The 22,814-nt window shown below is 42.6% G+C and overlaps 1 protein-coding gene across 1 annotated transcript in view; it reads left to right on the forward strand.

Moving 5' to 3' along the window:
- Positions 1 to 22,814, forward strand: part of TMEM241 (transmembrane protein 241) — a 95,260-nt gene that overhangs the window by 40,861 nt on the left and 31,585 nt on the right. The window contains exons 11-13 of the mRNA XM_084620441.1: positions 5,668 to 5,702; positions 7,442 to 7,511; positions 12,878 to 12,971. Coding sequence (XP_084476567.1) covers positions 5,668 to 5,702; positions 7,442 to 7,511; positions 12,878 to 12,971 — 199 coding nt within the window. The remainder of the gene's footprint in view (positions 1 to 5,667; positions 5,703 to 7,441; positions 7,512 to 12,877; positions 12,972 to 22,814) is intronic.

Below are 22,814 nucleotides of genomic sequence, written 5' to 3' on the forward strand. Positions count from 1 at the left end.
ACAAGGTCTCAGTCTTCTGAGGTGCCAGGTTCTGTGAATGTGTGGTGCTTCTCACTGGCCTTGTCTACTGTAGCACTCTTCAGGAAATTTCACACTATTAGATTAGTAGCTCCGCTGTGTACAGACGCTTCCCGACTTACGCAATCTTCCGTTCTGGAACGCCTGCGTAACTCTAATTTTGCGTAAGTGAGAAACGTCTACCCGACCATTACACACACACACACACAAAAACCCCCTCCTATTTCTAGTTTACAGAACTTTTTCTGTAAGTGCGGATTTGCGTAAGTCGGGTCTTGTGTAACCCAGGGAGCGTCTGTACTGATGGTGGGGAAAGGGGCAGCCTCCGCTGCGTGCTGGTGCCTGATCAGATGGTTTACAGATGGCTGTGCAGGAAAAAGCCACCGTGTGAACACAACTTGACAGTGATTGCTGTAACAGGGTCAGATGAAAGTGTTACTGCCTGGTTATGAAAACAAAGTTGCACTTTTACTGTAGATGATGCCTGGATGGAGCAGATTAAAAATTTCCCACCAAGCTATTGGATGGCTTTAATATATTAGTATAAAGTTCTTTTTTTAAAAGATCAAATATTTGCTCCATCTAGTATTGCCAAGAGTGTAACTGAAACAAATTAATATCTTAATGCCTCCTGTCCCTGCATGCACTGATTCTTGTTTAAAATCTGGAATGAATTTTTTGGGAGACTGTCTTTAGTGTGGGCTTTAGAAACATGGCGGAGAACTTTCCAGAACGAGAGAGGTCTGAAGAAGGAGTTGCTGGATTTTGAAAATATGGCATTTCTCACGCCTCATCACTTAAAATATCTTTCTCAGAAAGTTGACCACCATTTATATGATGTTTCTTAAAACTATTATAGAAAAGCGTATTAAAGTTCACTTCTACCAGTCTACAAATAATCTGTCAGCCACATAACCCAGATAGAAACTATTCATCTTTAAAAGCTGGGAAGTTTGGTTCCAATATCAAAGACTGGGTGCTCCAGCTGACCATTTTGAGGGCCTCCCTCATAACTAGTTATCATCTTCAGTCTTATTGTCCTGTCCCCTTCAGAGGGGCATTTTGCTGCTTTAGAGTAGAGCAGCAGGACACAACTACCTCTCCATGGGGTTTAACTCATCTTGTTGCTTTCAAATTTAGCAATACTTTGAGAGGTCTGAGAGACATAGCAGGGTTCAATTAGCAAGAGTTGTATATTTACCGCTCTTCCTTTTCCTTTGTTCTTCTCTTCCCATTTTATTATGTGTTTGGGCTTTGGTCATTGTCCCTCCGCCATGCCCCCCACAAAAAATGAGTGGTGTGTTGACTGTGACAGATACAGTTTAAATATTTAAGAACCTACTTTGATAAAATGGTGGAAATATTATATACATTTGTATGGAATGCTGAGTCTTCTATTTACTAGCAAAACTGACTTAGAGCTAATTCCAAAAGCTGTATAATCCCCTGTCCTTATCTGCCCTATTTTGTCATGACTTAAAGTGGGCTTGTTATTTTAATCAGCACATGGAAGATAAATCACAGGGAATTTGTGACGGGTTGGATCACAGAAACCCTCTGGGGGTTGCCATCTGATGTGCCAAGACTACTTCTGCTCCTGCTTTCCTGCCCTGTCAGCTTAGACTTCAGTGCCCTGCCTGGTTTGAGCTAGCCTGCTGCAAACCCAGACCTAGGTCTGAACCACGTCCCCTAACAGCTGTATACTTGACTGAAAGCAGCTTACGACTGAAAGTTCCTGTCTTTAACACTCAGATGCCCAACTCCCAATGGGGTCCAAACCCTAAATAAATCCGTTTTACCCTGTATAAAGCTTATACAGGATAAACTCATAAATTGTTCACCCTCTATAACACTGATAGAGAGAGATGCACAGCTGTTTGCCCCCCCCCCCAAATATTAATACATACTCTGAGTTAATTAATAAATAAAAAGTGATTTTATTAAATACAGAAAGTAGGATTTAAGTGGTCCCAAGTAGTAATAGATAGAACAAAGTGAATTACCAAGCAAAATAAAATAAAACACACAAGTCTAAGTCTGGTACAGTAATAAAACTGAATACAGAAAATCTCACCCTTAGAGATGCTTTAATAAGTTTCTTTCACAGACTGGACACCTTCTTAGTCTGGGCACAATCCTTTTCCCTGGTACAGCCCTTGTTCCAGCTCAGGTGGTAGCTAGGGGATTTCTCATTATGGCTGCCCCCTTTGTTCTGTTCCACCCACTTATATATCTTTTGCATAAGGCAGGAATCTTCTGTCCCTCTGAGTTCCCACCCCTCCTTCTCAATGGAAAAACACCAGGTTAAAGATGGATTCCAGTTCAGGTGACATGATCACATGTCACTGTAAGACCCAAGCCTTCATTTCTCCCAGTCTGACTCACAGGAAGACCTGCCTGCAAACAGAGCCATCCACAGTTAATTGTCCTGGTTGATGGGAGCCATCAAGATTCTAAACCACCATTAATGGTCCACACTTTGCATAATTACAGCAGGCCCTCAGAGTTATATTTTATATTTCTAGCTTCAGATACACGAGTGATACATTTATACAAATAGGATGACCACACTCAGTAGATTATAAGCTTTGTAATGATACTTTACAAGAGACCTTTTGCACGAAGCATATTTTAGTTACATTATATTCACACTCATCAGCATACTTTCATAAAATCATATAGAGTGCGTCACAGAATTAATCGGAAAAATGCCACAATCTGCCTCTGTTGCTGTTGTTCAGCAGGCAAGCTGCAAATAATTTTAGGCTGCAGATTTGAAAAGACTCTTGAACCTCCCTAGTTTTTCAAATCTGAGCTCGCACTGAGGTGCTAGGACATGTAGTGAGATAGTGAAGCACTATCTCTGGAGGGCTATCTGCTGTCCTTGCATAGGATGAAAGAAAAATGCGTGGCAGGTTGTGGCTTATCCTAACAATGCCAGCCGTAGTCCTGCTCACGCACATGCTGATGCTAGTGCTCCCTGCATCTTGGCTGGAGTGTGGGTTGGGGTGGGTAAAGAGGTGGGAACGCATGCTGGGTACTCTCCCCCACAGCAGATGGGCAAGGACTGGGTGCAGTTTTGGTTCCATCCTCCTCCCCATCCCATGTTGTGATTAGCAGAGTTGGCAGGGTGTGCAGTGTGAGGGCAAAGTAATGTGCGCCTGGCAAAGTGGTGGCACTAATTGCTTCTCCTAGAAACAATGAGTCACAATTCCTTCCCAAGCTTTCGCCTGTGGAGAGGTAGCTGTGTGCCACTCCTTACACAGAATCCTAGAAATGTGGGGCTGGAAGGGACCTCAAGAGGCCATCTAGTCCACCACCCTCCATGATGAGGAAGGGTTAAATACACCCCGACCTGACAAATGTTTGTCTAACTTGTGCTTAAAAACCTGAAATGATGGCAATTCCATAGGCTGAGCAAAGGCTGAATTTGTTGTTCTTAATCTATTGGATGTTTGTCTGTGAAACTGAAGTGCCAGACAACAGACAGTCTCTGACCAAGAGAAACCTAGGACATAGAAGGGGAGGGGTGTTTTCAGGTTTTGATTCAAGTGTGTTGACAGAAAAATGTGTAAAGCCTGTAGAGTGCTCACCCACGTTATAAGTGGCTTTAGGAAGAGTTGCTAGGCTTTCTCATTTATGAGCACAAAAAGCTGCACTGGATTTTTTTGCAATGATAAAAGGCAGCTTTGCAGGCATAAATTGCTTTTCTTGCTGACAAAACCGCCCCATAATCAGACAGAAAAGCATACAAGGTGCAGCCCAAAATAAAATGTTGTGGGTTTGGGAAAATTGTGGCGATCTAGTGCCTCTACTCCTTCTTTTCCCTGTCCTAAATTGTCTTTTTGGGAAGCCCCAGCTTCCTTCAGGCAGTGCCACAAGATGCCTACCAATGCCCAGTTGAGAACATAAATGCAGTGCAGCTTACTGCAGTTTTAATCCACTGGCTTAGGCTGCCACTTTCCCCAGTAAGATTTTTGTTTTCTTTGGATCTGAGCCTGGGATGTCGAAGGGTTATCAGTTCCCCTTGCTTGCAGATGAAGTTTCTTACTGAGGCAAACATATACACATTTCCTACTCTCCACAATCTTGTCAGTAAAATATGTACAAAGTAAAAACGGGGACTGTAGCACAGCCATAGCTCTTGCCACTGTTGCTGCAGCTTCATTTGTACTTCCATTCCCTTGTTGTGTTTCATATTGAGTAACAAGCAACAGGCCGTCACTTCCTTTGCTATGTTTACCAGCAGAATTGATAAGGTCAGTAAATTTGTGGAATTGGGGTTTATTTCTGGGTATCTAGTTTGGAGGCAGCAGCAGAGAATTACATACTGTGTGTCCAGCAGTCTAGAAACGTTGACTTTTTAATGTCTTTGTGGCAAAACAGTGGTTTGTTAAAAATACAGATATTTAGACTTTGGACATTTTCCGCCAGGTTATATATACTTTAAGTACTTTGAAGAAAATGTTAAGCCTAAGCCACTTGACCATATCCTTTACATGTAATTTCCCCCTTTGCCTTGTGTGCTGCACTACTGGTTTCAGAGCCAGGACCCTCATCTCCACACCCTTTGGGACCTTAGTATCAACGTACGCCCTGCACCGGGTGGAAAAGCTCCATGCTTCATTGAACTCTAGTAAGACCCTGCTGCAGGCCCTGTCTTTGGCAGCCACAACTCCTTCTCATTTTGCAGGTCTCCATGGCTTTAGTGGTTGGGTTGGTACCTTGCAACTATCCTAGATCTGCCCTGGGACTGCAGGAGACCGTGGCAATTAATTGGTGGAAATTGTGATGCCTTCAGCATATCTTTTCACTTTCATAAATGCAGCGCCTACTAATGGTCAGTCAGGAAAAGGCATGGCCTGACCTCTGGCTGAACTGCTGCCCTCCATCTTTGTTGCTTTTCCTCCAGTGACCATCATGGACAGCTGAATTGGACCCTTCACCCGATAGTTTTGTGGTGTTGGCTCTGGTTAGGCCAGTCTTAGAAGTCTGGCTGGGGCCTCACAAATCTTAGTTGAAAGGCCACAAAACCTAGAACCGGCCCTGACTGATTTTATAATTTATATATGCATGAAAATGTTCATTGATAAATATTCTTTAAAATTCCCCTTCCAGTGTTGTGAGTGTGTTTGGAACTCAGCAGTAAATAGCTTTAGAAAAGAAAACTAAATGCTGTTCGTTCTGCTGAAGCCAGGAGTTTCACTAGTATGCTCTTTCTTTATACATGTTTTAACTGTAACATGAATACTTGTTCCCTTCATCTAAGTGACATTTCATCTAAGTGTGACACTCACAAATATGGGAACACAGTGCTTGCACAAACACACATGTGGAACTGGATGCTTAATTTGCGCATGCAGTTACCACAGTCATGCCCACAAATCATGTTTGCACACACAAGGTCAAAATTCACTCTTGTACAGAGAGCCAGCTCAAGGCTTATGCACTGTAGTCCCACCTAAGCTCCATTTTGATGACATAAGTGATACAGAGGCCTGTGCTGTCCCATTGCATAGGGGGAGAACGTCACTCATTAATGAACAGTTAGGTGCACTGTCCATTTGTGGGCAGTTTGTTTGTACCCTCCTTTGTTCATAACTTTTGTATTCAATTTGTAGTAAAGTTATATGTCTTTTCTTTTTTTAGCGTGGTGCTTTTGGCCTCTGTGTCCCATCCAGCAGGTAAAGTGAATAGAGAATGTGGTAACATTTATTTTTTTAGGGTTCTGGTTTGATTTTTTTTTTTTTAATGTATGCAGTTTAAGAACAGACTCTACATCCTGGTGCAAAATCTTGAAGAGTCAACAAGAAAACCACATGAAATTTCTTGCACAAAGGCCATGACAAAAGAACCATAGTAAACTTGTGTCAGGCCCTCCCACAGGGCTGAATCCTGCACCACTAGGAGGTTTGCTACTGAATTAACTGGGAGTAGGATCAGGACCATCTAGGCCATGATACAATGTTCAGAGAGGCGAGGGGAAAGGAGCCTATCACTGTGATATCTATGCACTGATATTTAATTGCATCTAATGGACTCTCATAAGGACCTTACCTGTCCTTTTCAAAAGAGCAGCATGGGACCCTGATTAACAGATACTGCAGACTATAGCCTGCATTTTAGCTGACTGGGGGCTAGTCCCAAGGATTAGCTGGTAGACTGCTCCCTTGAGACCAAGGCCTACCAGCCAGCCTGGATGCTGGGTTTCCTTCCTCATGCTCTTCTCAATGCTAAATAGAGGTCTCACTCTGCTGCTTGCACATAGAGTAAGGGGATCTCTTTTTTCACTATTCACTTCTCCTCTCCATCACAGCCCATGGTGGGATTTAGTCCTTCACTGTGGCCAAAGGGCCAACAATAAGTAATAATTCAGGGAGGTGAGGTATATTAGAACAGGGAACATAAGAATGGCCATACTGGGTCAGACCAAAGGTCCACCTAGCCCAGTCTGTCTTCTGACAGTGACCAATGCCAGATGCCCCAGAGGGAATGAACAGAACAAGTAATCATCAAGTGATCCATCCCCTGTCACCCATTTCCAGTTTCTGGCAAATTTGTGTTTTACTAGTCAAAGCAGTGATGGTGGAACCTGTCCATATTTCTTTATACAGAAGATTCAACCAGTCAGAAAGACAAAGGAAAAAGCATTTAAGAAATGAACAGGTACCGCTCTTCAGCTAGTGGGAGCTTTTGGTGCTTTATAAAGCCACTGTGCCTGCTGTGTCCTCCCATCAGGAATTATGAAAGAGAAATTCCCAGTGAAATAGGCACACATTTTAAAAACTGAAGGGAAACACTTAAAGAATTTGTAGAGCTTGGAGGTAAGAGAACTCCAGACACTAGGCACTCCTGAGAGCTCTATGGGTCAGACTTCCTGGAAATGCAAATATTCACCAGCCCTACTCTGCTCATATTTGGAAGAACGTTTTTAAACCTCCTGACTTGCTGTTTGTGACAGAGTTCAAATTCCAGAGAGGGAAGCAGCCAATACATGTAAATGTTTCCTGTTGCACAGCATGGAACTAAAAGAATTAACTGACTTCAGTGGAAACAAATTCACCCCTGGGGGCCCTCCAGTAGAACTAGCGAATGTGGTGCATGCCTGGCCGTTGGAAACTGCAGTGTCAACACAATCATTTATGTGCCATTAGAAACGTATTAGCCAAGAACACTTTTACATTTTCTACAATCCCTTCCCCCTTTTTGAACAAAAGGCAGGAACCAGCTAGAACTGAGAAAGTCAGGAATGAATCATTAATAACACTATAAATGTGGAAATCTTAGTAATTTAAAGAGTCAGGCAGCTGTAAAGGAATGTTAAACTAATACTGTAATGACTATTTAATTGCTGTTCCCTACTTGTTTGTAACTATGGGTATTTTTGCCAGTTTTCCACTGAGCATATTCCTTTGTTCCTCAGGTGATCTCTTCACTGCCTTGGACTTTCCATTTCTGTACTTCTACAGATTTCACAGCAGCTGCTGTGCCAGGTAACCTCTCCATACTGGGGTGTGTGAATGCTTTTAGAATAATTGGTTCTGTCAACATCCAACCCTGACTCTCAGTTAAACACTTGTAAAACCTGAGTTAGATACAATAGTCTCTCTTGGCACAAGCCAGTAAAGCTGCAGAGCATTGACTTCCTCTGAAATGCCATTGAGGGCCTGAGATTCAAATTTGCCAGGGGTTGTTTCATCAGAGGGGGAAGGGGCATAGGTATGTGCAGTTTGGCCATGAGTGTTCCTAGCCACCATTAAAATAGTTTTACATACTATAGCAAAGCTTTGATAGACCCCATAGCATTGTAGGACTGGAAGGGACCTTGAGAGGTCTTCTAGTCCAGTCCCCTGCACTCATGGCAGGACTATGTGTTATCTTAGCATCTCTCAAACGCTTCCCAAATTGGATTAGGCCTTGTAAAACTTGCTGTTTATGGTGATTACAAGGCATTAGTCTTCAGCACTATATTAGTATGCATGGATTTATTTGCCTGTACACCTTGTTACTTGGCAGAATGGGTTAGTCGTGTAAAAGGTGAAGGCTGTAACAATTTTGAGTAGCAAAAGTTCACAGCCTAGTAATGTTATCCTGTGAGAATTACATTATTTATTCTAGACCTCCTTACTCTGCTGAAACTTGCAGTCTTCTCTTAATCTTCTGCTCTTTGTCCACTAGATCCATTAATATTTTTAGGTTGAATTTCAACTTTCATGCTAAGTGGTTAAAAATAATTGTGATGTTTCTTGGGACTTTTCTTATTTTCTTTATTTGATCTTATTTACCTATTAAAAAGGTTGACATAATGTGAAAAATGATCACGATCCTAATGCTACAATTGATTTTCGTGGGGTGGGGGTAGAGAGAATGATCTCTTCCGAACTAACTCCTCTGTGTGGATGCTTGGTTCTGAACTAAAAGTGACTTTATTGTGAGAGAAGAAATTATTTTGTAATCAAGTCACTTTTATCCCAGAATATAGTGTTCACATGGAGTTATTCCACAATAGTTATGTGGTTTCTCATCCAGTAGACAAGACCCAGTTTCAAAGACTCTAGAGAATTGCAACTAGACCAGAGGAATAGTTGGGGAATATGGGCAGACCTCTCAATTGCTCTCTGGGTTCTCACTTTCATTTTTTTGAAAAGTAAGGCTATGTCTACACTGTACTTTTGTCATTAAAACTTTTGTTGCTCAGGGGTGTGAAGCGCCTCTCTTTTCCCCCCCCCCCCAACAATATTTTTAACAACGAAAAGTGCCGGTTTGGCTAGCGCTTTGTCAGCGGGAGACGCTCTCCCAGCGATGAAGCTACCGCCCCTTGTTGGGGGTGGTTTGAGGGTATGTTTACACTTGCAGAGTTTTTGTGCTGTAAGTTTCACTGGTGATAGGGAACCGGTGAAAGTAAAGCACTGGGTTGTGTACTTACTTCCTCAGGCATCATAGAGTGTTTACATTAGGAGCACTTCCATTGCCAACGAGAGCAGCGCTCTAGGGCAGCTATTCCATAGTGCAGCTCTCTCCATTTTGATGATGGGCCTTGTGGGAAGGTTGAGGGGGAGGAGGGGTGATTGTGGCGCATCCTGGGTCCCTGCACAGCCTCGTCTCCCCAAACACTGACCGGCTCCAGGAGCTCAGCATTGCTCCAAGCAGGGGATAGTTTGCTCCATGGAGCAGACATTGTTACCTGTCCAGATAAGTGAGCACTTGGCAAGAAAACAGAAAGGGGAGTTTCAAAGTTCCTGGGGAGGGATGGATGTCTGTTTACCTGGCAGCAGAAATGCAGGCTAGAGTGGTCACCTAGGCACTGTGGGATATCCCCTGGAGGCTAAAAGCTGTGTAAACAGGAAGAACCTGTTTTCACTTGCACATCACTGCAAAAGCATCACTGGTAAGAGCTGTATGCCTCTCATGGAGGTGCTTTCCTTTTTGAGGTGAAATTTCTGAGTTTCACTGCAAAAAGTCCTTGGTAAGTGTAGACGCTCCCATGGTTTCTGTGCAAAAAAGGGACTTTTTCCACTTTAAATGGCAAGTGTAGACATGCCCTTATTTTGTCGCTGGGACAGCTCTCCCCTGGCGACAAAGAGCAGCTACACTGTGTACTTTACAATGGTGCGGCTGTAGCGGCACAGCTGCACTGTTGTCAGGTGCGCAGTGTAGACACAACCTAAGTATAAAGCACTAGTGTGGACAGGCTCCGAGTGCTGGGATCCACAAGGGGCAGCACTTTGTTGTGCTGTCCCTGGAGCAGCCCAGCAGGGGGATCATGACTCGGGGAGTCACAATCTTCCTTCCTGCTGCTCCAGGGAGGGAGCGAACTGTGCTGGGTCTATAACTGATACAGTGTACACCCATGCCAGTGCAGCTGTACACTCTCCCACATATGTGCATGAGCACATTTGCTCTCTGTCATTCACCATGAGGGCACCTCCTCTTGGTTGCTCAGGGATTAGCTTGTTCCAGGTCGGGCACCCCATTCTGCTACTTGTTGCATACCCCACTGTCTCTCTCTCTCTCTCTCTGCGATTCAGGGTCCTCTCCCTTTGTGGCTTGTCCCCCCCGGAGGTATCATACAAACTGTCTCTGGCAGTCTTCTCGTTCACTACCCAGACGGTGCCCCTTCCCCCATGGTTGGTAGGGGAACCTAGGCCCATCCTTTACTCTGAGTTCCAATTCAGGGACCCTCTAATCAGAAGCCAAAGTCTGCACTGTTTAAACCTTATTCCCTTTTTCCCTATATCATCTCACCTAGGTTTATTCCCTTCCTTTCTCTCTAAGGTCCAGACGGTAGTTTCAGGCTCCCTGACTACAGCCCTTTCTGCTGCTAGCTTGCTGGCTTTATATGAGCCCTGCCTGTCCCTTCTTAGCTGGGCTCCATCATCATTCAGGGAATTACATAGGCCACCTAATTCCCCTCAGCTGTGGCCTATCTGGTTAATTGGCCCCTTCTCAGCCTCATTAGCTCCTTTAAGGCTAGTGTGAGGGTTAATACCCCATCACACTCTCCCATGCTGCTAGTGATGATGTCTTGCAACCCTTTATGCCCCTGGTCCATTGCACTAGCCAGGCCACAATTTGTTGCATAAATCTTTTTGAAGCAGTTCTTTGAATCCCTTCACTTCCCTGTCATTAGTTAACCCTAAATGGCTCTGTGAATTCTACAAAAGGTAGATTGTGCCAAACCAACCTGATCTCCTTCTTTGAGAAGGTAACAGATTTTTTAGACAAAGGAAACACAGTGGATCTAATTTACCTCGATTTCAGTAAGGCATTTGGTATGGTTCCACATAAGGAATTATTAGCTAAATTGGAAAAGATGGGGATCAATATGAAAATTGAAAGGTGGATAAGGAACTGGTTAAAGGGTCATACTGAAAGGTGAACTGTCAGGCTGGAAGGAGGTTACTAGTGGAGTTCCTCAGGGATTGGTTTTGGGACCAATCTTATTTAATCTTTTTATTACTGACCTTGGCACAAAAAGTAGGAATGCGCTAATAAAGTTTGTGGGTGACACAAAGCTGGGAGGTATTTCCAATACAGAGAAGGATCAGGATATCATACAAGAAGATCTGGATGACCTTGTAAACTGGAGTAATAGGATGAAATTTAATAGTGAAAAGTGCAAGGTCATGCATTTAGGGATTAATTACAAGAATTTTTGTTATAAACTGGGGATGCATAACTTGGAAGTAACAGAGGAGGAGAAGGACCTCTGAGTATTGGTTGATCACAGGATGACTATGAGCCGCCAATGTGATATGGCTGTGAAAAATGCTAATGCAGTCTTGGGATGTATCAGGTGAGGTATTTCCAGTAGAGATAAGGAGATGTTAGTACCACCATACAAGGCACTGGTGAGACCTCATCTGGAATGCTGTGTGCAGTTCTGGACTCCCATGTTTAAGAAGGATGAATTCAAACTGGAACAGGTACAGAGAAGGGCTACTAGGATGATCTGAAGAATGGAAAATCTGTCTTATGAAAGGAGACTCAAAGAGTTCGGCTTGTTGAGCCTAACCAAAAGAAGACTGAGGGGAGATATGATTGCTCTCAATAAATATATCAGAGGGATAAATACCGGAGAGGGAGAGGAATTGTTTAGGCTCAGTACCAGTGTGGACACAAGAACAAATGGATGTAAACTGGCCATCAGGAAGTTTAGACTTGAAATTAGATGAAAGTTTTGAACCATCAGAGGAGTGACGTTCTGGAATAGCTTTCCAAGGGGAGCAGTGGAGGCAAAAGACATATCTGGCTTCAAGACTAGACTAAGCTTGATAAGTTTATGGAGGGGATGATATGATGGGATAGCCTAATGTTGGCAATTAATTGATCTTTGTCTGTTAACGGTAAATATGCCCAATGGCCTGTGATGGTACGCTAGATAGGGTGGGATCTGAGTTACTACAGAGAATTGTTTCCTGGGTGTCTGGCTCATGAGTCTTGCCCACATGCTTCGGGTTTAGCTGATTGCCATATTCGGGGTCGGGAAGGAATTTTCCTCCAGGGCAGATTGGCAGAGGCCCTGGGGTTTTTTTGCCTTCCTCTGTAGTATGGGGCACGGGTCACTTGCTGGAGGATTCTCTGCACCTTGAAGTCTTTAAACCATGATTTGAGGACTTCAGTAGCTCAGACATAGGTCAGGGGTTTGTTACAGAAGTGGGTGGGTGAGATTCTGTGGCCTGCATTGTGCAGGAGGTCAGACTAGACGATCATAATGGTCCCTTCTGACCTTAAATTCTATGATTCTATGAATTCACCTCATCTGTCAGTTAAGAGCATCAGGATGTCTTATTCCACAACACTACAGATTTATTAATTTATTTTTATCTACCATAATTGAAGATACATTTGACATTTTAATTTGAATTTTATGTCTTTAGGAAGATTAAGCAACATGGCAATATTAGAAACTGAAATTCTCCAGTGGTTGTTTCAGCTCAAGCAATCACAGAAGTTGGACTGAGTGAGAATATGGGCCAAATATATATGTCTGGCTCCCACTGAAATCTTGAATGATTTGAATTAGAGCCATTGGAACATCAGAATTTGACTTCACGTTTCCAGTCACCTGTAGAGCATGGATTATGCCAGTGCATTTTGGCACCCATTAAAGACCAAGTATGAGCTCATAAAATGTTCTTACTTATACTGCAGCCCCTGACTGGAAAAAAAACCAGGGTCTTTTGGACATAAAATAAGTTCTTTGTCTCCCAAATCACCTACTCCAGTTCTTGATCAACACTACCTGTTTGTTTAGTTTTGTAATAGGAAAAGAGATACCAAGAAACCTGTAAGATTCTGGCTAATAGAAGCTGAGAGAATTCTCTTTAATAATGGAAGCTTTTTCAACCCTTTACAGTGGACTGTTGGGATTCTTTCTGATGTTGCACACAGTGAAGCTAAAAAGCATCACATCCTCTTGGCAATATGCAGCCTGGAGTTTCCTTGCAAAGGTAAGGGAGAGACCATCAGCTGAACTTGGAGGATCTCTATTTCCCGTGGGTAAACTGTGAGCTAGTTGACCCTCCATATCCCTGTTCTTCCCCCAGCCATTCTAATTAGACACAAGGTGCATCTGTCTATTTCATCCCGCACATAGCAGAGTTGAGGCAGCCCGTATCAGTCACCTGTGACTACCCCCAAAATAATGGGCCATACCAACTGAGAATCTGACCTACTGGCTCCAAGCACTGCAATTAGATACAAGAAATGCCACTTGTGGAAAGTGAGATACTGCTACTGAGAACGACATTGGTGTCTGCCAGCAATTGTTTCCCGTGTTGTCTCTTCCTTTCCGGAAGCACTGGTTTTCAGAACCACAAAGCCAAAACCTGGACCCATAGAAGCCAATGTCACAACTCCCTTTGGCTTCTATGGGGGCAGAATTTGGCCCACTGTCATCTGATGGCAACCGTATCAAGGGCTATTTTGACAATGAACTGAAAGAGTGGTGGGTGAACAAGGGGTTTTAAATAAACCAACTATCCTGTTTTCTTTGTGCTGATGGATGCTATCTGTCCCCTTCTGAGGGGGATGTGTTTTCTTGCTCAGAGCTATTCTAGACCCAGATGAACCAGTCTTACTTTTTATGCAACAGCAGTAAGGCTCCACAGGGGCACAACAAGGTTCCAGTAACCTCCATATTACCCCCCATCCAGAGAAGGGGGAAGTGTCCACATAATGTCCGAGTAGCGCAATGCTTTTTGCCAAGAGAGGGAGCTACACTATGACATCCCCGTGAAAATGAACAAAACTCCATTCTCTGCTGCGCTGAAGAACAATGTCTGATTAATTGCAAGTTTATTTATACCACATGAAATGTACAGGAAAAGATTACAAAATGACCCTTCCCTGGGTGACTGTTGCAATAAAGTTAATTAAAAAAAACCAAAACCTGAAATGGGTGATTCTTGCATTGAGTAGCTAATGGCTTAACTGTTAAACTATCCACAGTATATAAAGTCAGAAGAGCTGGTCTGACTCCCATTTCCTATATGTAAATTACCCAGTTTAATCATTACCATGTGTGATACTCTGAAGCCTCAACTCCCCTGAGCAGTTTGTCCTCAAGTTTTTCCCACTAAAATGAATGAAACTGCTTTTTTAATGGATTTGTATTATACATTTGTTTACAAATTGCAATAAAATGACTCCTCAGTCTTTGTTCTGGTGGCTGTGGGAAAGGAGTGTCACTGTTTTTGTATTAAGTATTTCTGAAGTCTGTCTCAGTAAAACTCTGCTAGTCCCATGGCATTTCTTGTTGGCTTGAATTTCTCCTAGGAGCTCTAGGAAGAGTCTGGCTGTGGAGGTTTTAGTGCCTTAACCTTCTTGTTGTTCTTTGGTAGCAAGTCAATTGATTTAAAGCTTGCTGTTGAAATATTATGTACTTGGCAGAGGTGCATGCTACATGGGAATAGCAAACCCTGTTAGTTAATATTGTGCATAAGGAGAACAGGTTCTACGTGTAGTGTTTTTGAAGTATCAAAAGATAGGAGGATGAGAAGTAGTGGGAGATGTTATTGTAAAGCAGACGTGAGCCTTCCGCAGCTGAAATGGGTCAGAGCCTCAAAATCTGTATTGGGATCAAAGCTTTCCCAAAGTTCAGGGATGTTTAGATTTGGGGGCTTTGTTCAGAGCCAGCTCTAGATGTAGCCTTCACAAAATATGGTCATGCTATTGTTGTCAAAGGAGTTTCACCAACTTACGCTAGCTAAAGATATAGCCCTAAACTTTCATGGTCATTTAGTCAACGTTTGTTTTCTTGAAATCAGCCCATAAAGGTTAAGTTTGTTTGCATTAAAGTTTTTTTTATCCAAAACAAAATAACTATTTAAAGGAGAAAATGAGTTTTCTTACCTTTTTGTAACCTTTATTGCAATGTCTATACTGTTGCTCAATAGTCATTTATATGCCTGGTCCTGAATATAAAGAGGACGCAGGTACGTGTGGAATGTCCAGCTCCAATTAATAATGATACAACTGGTACATTGCATTTCTGTAGTGCCTTTCATCCAAGAGTCTCAAAGCACATTACCAGCATGGTATTAAGCCTCACAGTACCCTTCTGAGGTATGTAAGCAATACATACAGACCACTGCTGAAGTGCAGACACCTCTAGGGTGCAACTCAGCAGCTGCTTAACAAAATATAGAAATATTACCCAACAGTTTTGGGAGAGGAAGAAGAAGAAAAGACTATTTTATACCAATAGTTCTGTGAGGGGCGAGGGGTGGATAGTCAGAATATAATTACTTGAACTGGAATTTAGCCAGACCAGTGGAGTTAATACACCAAGTCTTATAAAATTGTCATGGGATATGTCATGACCACAAGAGCTCAGGACTCTGGTTTGATGTTTCATCTGAAGGATGGCTCCTATGGCATCGTACTGCCATCCAACACTGTGCAGGACATTGGTTTAACTATCGACTCATTTGGAAGAGAGAGACCTACCGAATCACCAGCACCACTTCCCGTGGCAGCTAGGTGTCCTTTGGAGGTCATCCAACCTTGGCCAGCACGTGAGGATTGAGTGGATCACAGCACAAGATACCATAGTGGCAGATTCAGATTAGCCTTACCTAACATTGTAAAATGTATTTTAGCCACACTTTTAATATTCTTTTAAAAATGACAGAGAAAAGGAAAGAAAGTTAATGTAAATAGGAAATAATAGAAACTATTTAAAACTAGACACACAAAATGAGGGAGATGTGGCCATGGTTGTAAGTTTTCCCTTCCCCCTCCACTGGATCTCAGCAGCAGCAGCAGCATTATATTCCCACACGAGCATTTTTCTTGGACTGAGTTGTGCCCCAAGTCATCTCCTTAAACTCTCAGACTGACTGGAGTTTTCACCAGCAGTTGGAAAGAAGCAGCAGTTCAGGCCAGAATGTGTTTGTCTTGAGAATTAGCCAAGAAAGGAGAGTGCTGTAGTCCTCTGATAGCAGCCCAGGCCCCGAAAGAGGTTCAGAGAATCAAGAATCTGTTTTCCATTTGGATGCTTTGTACCTATGTGACTGGTGATACATTTCTTCTTAAGCATTGATGTACCAATATACCATCCATGATCCCTAAAGAGTCCTGCTTTACAGATACAGTGAGACGTTCTTTATGCAATCTACGTATCTGGTCTCCTTGTCTATTTATTTTCATTCAGTTCAAAACTGGACTAGGGGCATAACTTGATTTTTAATATACTTTGACTGTCTGCAGCAACTTAGTCACCACAGGAGGTTTTTCAGGTTCTTCGGTCTGGAACAACTGTTCAAGAGAGAAGGTGGGCGAGGTCATATCTTTTATTGGATCAACTTCTGTTGGTGAAAGAGAAAAGCTTTTGAGCAGAGCTCTTCTTCAGGTCTGGCCCAGAAGTCAGTCTAATAAAAGACATTACTTCACTCACCTTGTCTCTCTACTATCCTGGGACCAACGTGGCTACAACCACACTGTAACAACTGTTGACAGTTCTGGTGTTGACGCATTGCTGAGTACCTCAGGATCAGTCTGCATGTACACTCTGTGGTATTCATACTGATAAATGCACTCTGCACATTCAGTGTAAAAGCAAATACTGTGTGTATTAGTCATAGCTGTATAGACACGTGAGAAACATTGAGAAGCGTCCATAAAAACAAAAACTACCTTTAAGATGTACAAAGATGGAATCCTTTGTCTCTGTTTTGGATTGATTTACCCCCAGAAGAACAAGAATTTGAAGATATGTTGAGACTGCATGTTTTAATTCACAAAATATGTTCGTATCATGGGTCATATATTGGAATGAAAAACCAGAGTCACTCGTATACACAAACTGAAACATCTGGTGAGAACTCTAATGAGCTCTAATAGTGCTGTCAGTGAGGTTTATTTAGATTAGGGCTGTTAATCTGTATTGAGAGATTAAACATGTTGGGGTCTCTAGGAATTAGGCGACAGCCGCAGTTGAAATTGTTGAGTTAGGAGGAATAATGTCATTGCTTCTCAGTGCTATATTTGATCAATGCTCTGAGTTTATGGGAATGTAAGCATGTCAGATTATATACAGCTATCTGATTAATATTTTGGTCAACTGTTGTATGTTTGGCCTCTACCCAGAAGGTCCCAACTGAATTAGTCTATTGCGAAGAGGAGGATGGGGAATAGATTTTGGATGCTTCCTTTTCTTTCTCCTTCCTCCCAAGGATAAAAAAATGAATATAATCTAATTGAAGTCAAACTGCATTGGCTCTTCTACTGGCTTCTTGTACTCTGACTGCGAAGAGTTACTGTAATCTCATTTGAAGATTGTAATTGCCTTCTCTGTCTCCCCAGATCCCAACTCTACAGGCTGCAGTGTATGCAGACTGCTGCTGTTAGCTATTTCACACACAAAAGAAGCACAATCCTATCACCCCTGTCATCGGACAGCTGCACTAGCTCCTTATTCATTATTACTGGATATATTTGCCCCAGGTTACCTCATGGGCCTTGTCTCTTTCTACGCCCTTCCCCAATCCCTCTTATGGCTCATACTGGCTGCCAGACATGGCTTTAGTACTTTTGTGGGGCTTCTGGAACAATATCTTGCTTTTCTCACCTCAAATATAACTGACTCCAGCCTGGTGTGATCATAGCACTGTGCACAGAGCCGGCCTAAAGCGTTTGGAGAGGGTTAGTGAGCTGGTTCTTTAGGATGCACCCCAAAATGAATAACTTTGCTTTGTACATGTGTGTTTTATGCCCTTACAGACTCGCGCTGAGGAAGTGTAGCACAGATCCATGTTCTTTTCAGCTCCAGAAAATGGATGATATCTGTTTACATTTGAAGGCTATCTACAAACAGTAGGATGACCATATGTCCCGTTTTGGCTGGGACGGTCCCTTTTTTTAAGCCCTGTCCTGGGCGTCCTAACTTTTTTGGCAAAATTGGGCATTTGTGCAATTGTCTTGCTGACTTGATCAGTTGACAAGAGTAAATGGGACAAATGCCCACTTTTGTCAGACAGGTGGGGTGCAGTAAGGAGGAATGTGCGAGGGGGTGAGTGGAGATGCCAGCCTTGCACAGGGCGGGGTGGCAGAGCTCAGGTGGGGGACAGGCAGGGCTCAGGCAAGTGGCTTGGGCCAGCTTTCATAGTATATCAGGGTTGGAAGGGACCTCAGGAGGTCGTCTAGTCCAACCCCCTGCTCAAAGCAGGACCAATCCCACAATTTTTGCCCCAGATCCCTAAATAGCCCCCTATAGCCCCCCTCAAGGATTGAACTCACAACCCTGGGTTTAGCAGGCCAATGCTCAAACCACTGAGCTATCCTCCAGGGGGTGGGGCAGGGGAGGGCTCGGGCCAGCCCTGTGCAGTGTTCCATTTTCCCTTTGGGAAATATGGTCACCCTAACAAACAGGAAGGAGCTATTACTGTGCTTTGTTTTTTTTTAAAAGAAAGCCAAGATTCTCCCAGACCTGGGGGGCCCATGGCCATGAGCTTCATGAAGCCCAAAATCTAGCTCTGCTTGCTGCCTCTCCATTTCTTCACACAATCTAATGGCCAAAGGCATTCTCTGCTGGTGTTCCAGCCATCTGGAACAGCAGCTCTAGTACCAAGGAAAGCAAGACAGATTTCTGAATCACTCTGCCTTATGAACGTTTCACTGTCTTTGAACCTCCCCTAAAATGTCTTTCTCTCGCTCCTGTGCCTCTTAATTTTCCTGTTGCTGTGCTATTAGTTGTTGTTTAGCTCTATAGCTGAATTAACACTGTAAAATATTATGGGTCAGGTTGTGAACCCCTTATTCCTGCTGATATGTAGTTACTCACAGAAGAAGTCCTTTCAAAGGTAATGGATGCACATGGGTCAGTCCTAGTGAAGTCAGTAGAACCACTGGTGTAACAAATTTCCCACCAGTGGGCCTAAAGGGTTCACAAACTGGCCCTGTGTGATCACTTGTGTAAAAGCTTATACAAAATAATGTTGTGTTATACTGCACTTGACCAGTCAGTGTTCTAGATTAAAGTATACTTTCCTCTTGGTGTACAGGTATACTCAAACTAACGTAAGAGCAGCTCTTGCTGACAGTCACCTTTTTTCCTTGGTTTGGAACTTATAAAATTGCTTATACAAGAACTGAATAAACTCTGACTGGAGTTTTATCTGTACTATATATTACCTTTAGCCACGGTATAGTGCAAAGTATAAGAATCTTGCTCCCAACTTCTCTCCCTGATCTGGAAGAACTGTGTAGTGATGTGCCCAGAATGTGGGGGAGAGAGAGAATTTTGTATAACTCTTCATCAGCCTCTTCTGCCAGGTGCCTTGAGTGGCACAGATGTGAGCCGTGTCTACCTTTCAGTTAGAGAGTGAGTTTCCATGCTCTCAAGGCTTCAGGTGTGCAGAGAAGAGCCAAGTAGAAGAAGGGATTACAGGGAAAATAGGAAGATTTTTGAAAGTTAACTTCTTCCATCTCTAACATATATATCATCCTCAGTCTTACTAATCATAGAGGTAATATCCATTTACTTTGTATGGAATATATTCCATCTGTGATGGCACATAAGTAACTTCTGTTGAAATCAGTGGGAGCTAGACATGTGCATCAAAGAGAGAATTTTACCCTGTATATCTAAGCTGAATTTAACTAACAAACAAGGCAATCGGTGAGCCCTTAATAGAATCTTAAAGGTCTATAAAAAGCAGTGTTGATGCAGATCACTTCTTGCAACCAAAACAGTATAGGTTTTCTGGTTGTTTCCATGGAGATAACTTGACAGTCGTGTTGTAGCATCCACCACTAATTATACACTGAAATTTCTAGGAATACTTCAGAACAGTCTCCATAACAACCCCTCAGTGTATAACATGACCATTAAGCTAAATGGAGTATGGCCCTTGGGCATTTAAAATACAGTTATAACAGGGAGTCCCTTTTATAAGAATAACTGAAATCTTTGGGGATTTGAAATCTCTCAAGAATGGAAAATGTTAATACGTATGTTAAAGGGCTTCATATTTTGTAAGGATGTGTAAAAGTTATTAATTACACAGTAAGCATCCATATAAAATATACACGTGGCTATATGGCTTTTAGGTGTGGTGTTGATATATAGCTAACTACGGAAGCATGTAGGAGAATATAGTTATACACCGCTACTTGGTGCAGCATTGTCATACAAGCAAGATGCAAGTTTTAACCTGTGCTCAGTACTGTAATTTACTTTTCCAGTATGAGCAGACATAAATCCTGAGGGTTGGGCAGAAGAGATGCTCTTTAATGGTCACTGTTCATTTAGCCATAACCATATCCATTTGAAATGCTCACTGCACACTTTATTAAATGCAAGATAACCTCCAGGGAGCATAGATGCTAGCTTGAAATATGACACCATTAGGTACCTTCCACCCCACTGCTGCCCTTTCCCATATACACACCATGTCTCCTTTCATATATTCAAGGGCAGCAGAGGGTGACACAGTTTAAAGAGAATCTGTCAGAAGCTGATACGGTTTTGAATTGCAGAGGAAACTGAGCTTATTGGTTCCTATGCATAATAGCTCCCCACTCACCCTTTTTTTTATTTAGTCTCCCTGAGTTAGTTATATATGGAGAGCTAAAGCTGAACAATAAATCATGAGTGTAAGTGGCAAGGAGAAGACAAGTACTGGCTTGGAAATAGTTTCCACTGCTAATATCTGTGCCAGAAGGATGGAGGACTAAGTACTAAATAATATGCTAACATTGAAGATTTCAAAGGTATCTGAGTTATAACATACATTTGAAAGGAATTCAATGAGCAAAACATACCACATCACACTCCTCTTCCATTGGCCCCCCGTTCATTTCAGGCTGGAATTTCTCCAGACTACCTCACTGACTTCAAGCCTAAGCCTGAGAGGGACCACATCTCTCATTGACTTCAGTGGGTATTTCAGGTGATCAGCTTCTCTTGGGATCAGGCCCCTGGTCTCTCTCTCTAAGTCCCTGTTTCTTCAGACACACCTAACCAGTGTTGGTAGGAGACTGCTTGTTGCAGCTCTTGCCACCTGGAACAAGTCTCCTGTATCTTTCTGGCTCGTCACCTATCCAGCTATTTCCCAAATCTCCTCTGAAAAAGTCCCACCCCTCCCCCCTACCACTGCTTGCATTTCTTAATTTTCTTTTCCCTCTATTATTTAAGAACCAGATTATAGTACTTTGCCCCTCTTGGGGTCCGTGTGGAGCCACATGGCCCCTGGAGAGTCAGCATAGATGAATGGCTTGAGTTCCAGGCCTACAAACTATCCCTGAAATCCCCAATGTACAGGGGACTTATGCAGCCTGCTCACTTTCCAATGTCTGGCTGGCCCTGTGGGCTGACATAATGGGGAGTGGGGTAGGTCCCTGTCTCCTACCCATTCTGTTTACAATGAATTGCTCCCTTGAGGGTGCTAGGAGGGAACAATCTTTACACTTCCTTGATTGTAGGGCTGTTGTTCCCAGTCCTTGCTGGGGGAATGTGGTGGGGGCTGGAACAAGACGCTTTGTCCATGCTTGTCTCTATCCTCACATGCATGAAAAATCCAAGGACGGTTCAGTCCCAACTCTGTAATATACCTGGGATGGTGTGTATGAGAGAGACTATTCAGAATGAGTTGAGTTGTATTAACATTTTTGGAAGTGTTGAAAAAAATACCAAATTATTGATGGTTCCTGACAGAATATTTTTTTTAACCTTCTGTATGCACCCAATGATTATATGGCACTTTGTTTTTTCATGGAAAATTTAAACTTTCAAGAACCCCCACTTTTCCTTGCAGTCTTGAGCATCATCATCATAATAATAAATAATGATGATGATAGCATGTTAATTTCTTTCCATTACATCAGCAGTAAAGCAGCATAAACACCACCAGAAAGTGGCAATACAGAGACTGGAGTTCTCTTATTGTCGGGTTTTATGGAAAGAGGTCAGCAAAGAAATTAGTTATCTGGTCTGGGAATTGTTTGTTCATGAATTAGGTTCTCCCAAAGGAGCCATGAGATGGGAAATATAGTAGGAAATGGACTTTTAACACACATTTAAATATTCCCAAATGTGTGTTTTGCAGGAGAGGGTAGAGAGGTTGATGGAAATTTGCTATTTTGGTTAGTGGATTTTTTAAAAACCAGATTATGCATCCTTAACTTTCTTGTGCTGTTGCCAATACTATTGACCTCCCTCGCAGAGTGTTCTGTGTTGCAGAAGTATGATAATTCAATAGTTGTGAAACACTGACATCAGCCAGTTAAGGTGTTTATGTATACTGTGAAATCAGAAACAAAACAGTGCACCCCTGTTGCTCGTTGTCTCTAGCTTTTCACAGTTAAAATATTTCTTTAACACAGGTGGCTTGGTAGAGGCCGGCAATATTTCTGAATGCCAAGCCAATCAAATTCATGATATCAACTAGCGTGTAAAGCGTCAGTAATGAGAGGAGGGGCTGGGATTTGTTGAGGGCATGCCTCTTCCAGGGGCCCTTATCCTGCAAGATGCTGCGCACTCTGACGCTGATCCAGCAAAACACTTAAGCATGTGCTTAAATTTAAGCATATGACTAGTCCCATGAGAGACCACAGATTAAAATTATTTTAAGTCTTTGAACTTGATAAAAAAAATACAAATGGAAGTTTTCATTCAAATCTTGGTGCAAATGGTTTGTGTCAGATTTCTTTTGCATTCATGCCTGAATCTCAGAGAATTAACTACCAACTATATTTTGTAAGAACAGGATTATGATTGGCATACATATTTTTCATGATCTCTGAAACTATATCACTTCATAAAAACCCTGTGCCCATACCCATTTAACTCA

This window comes from Lepidochelys olivacea, assembly GCF_965140295.1.
Source record: "Lepidochelys olivacea isolate rLepOli2 genome assembly, chromosome: 2".
Lineage (NCBI taxonomy): Eukaryota > Metazoa > Chordata > Testudines > Cheloniidae > Lepidochelys > Lepidochelys olivacea.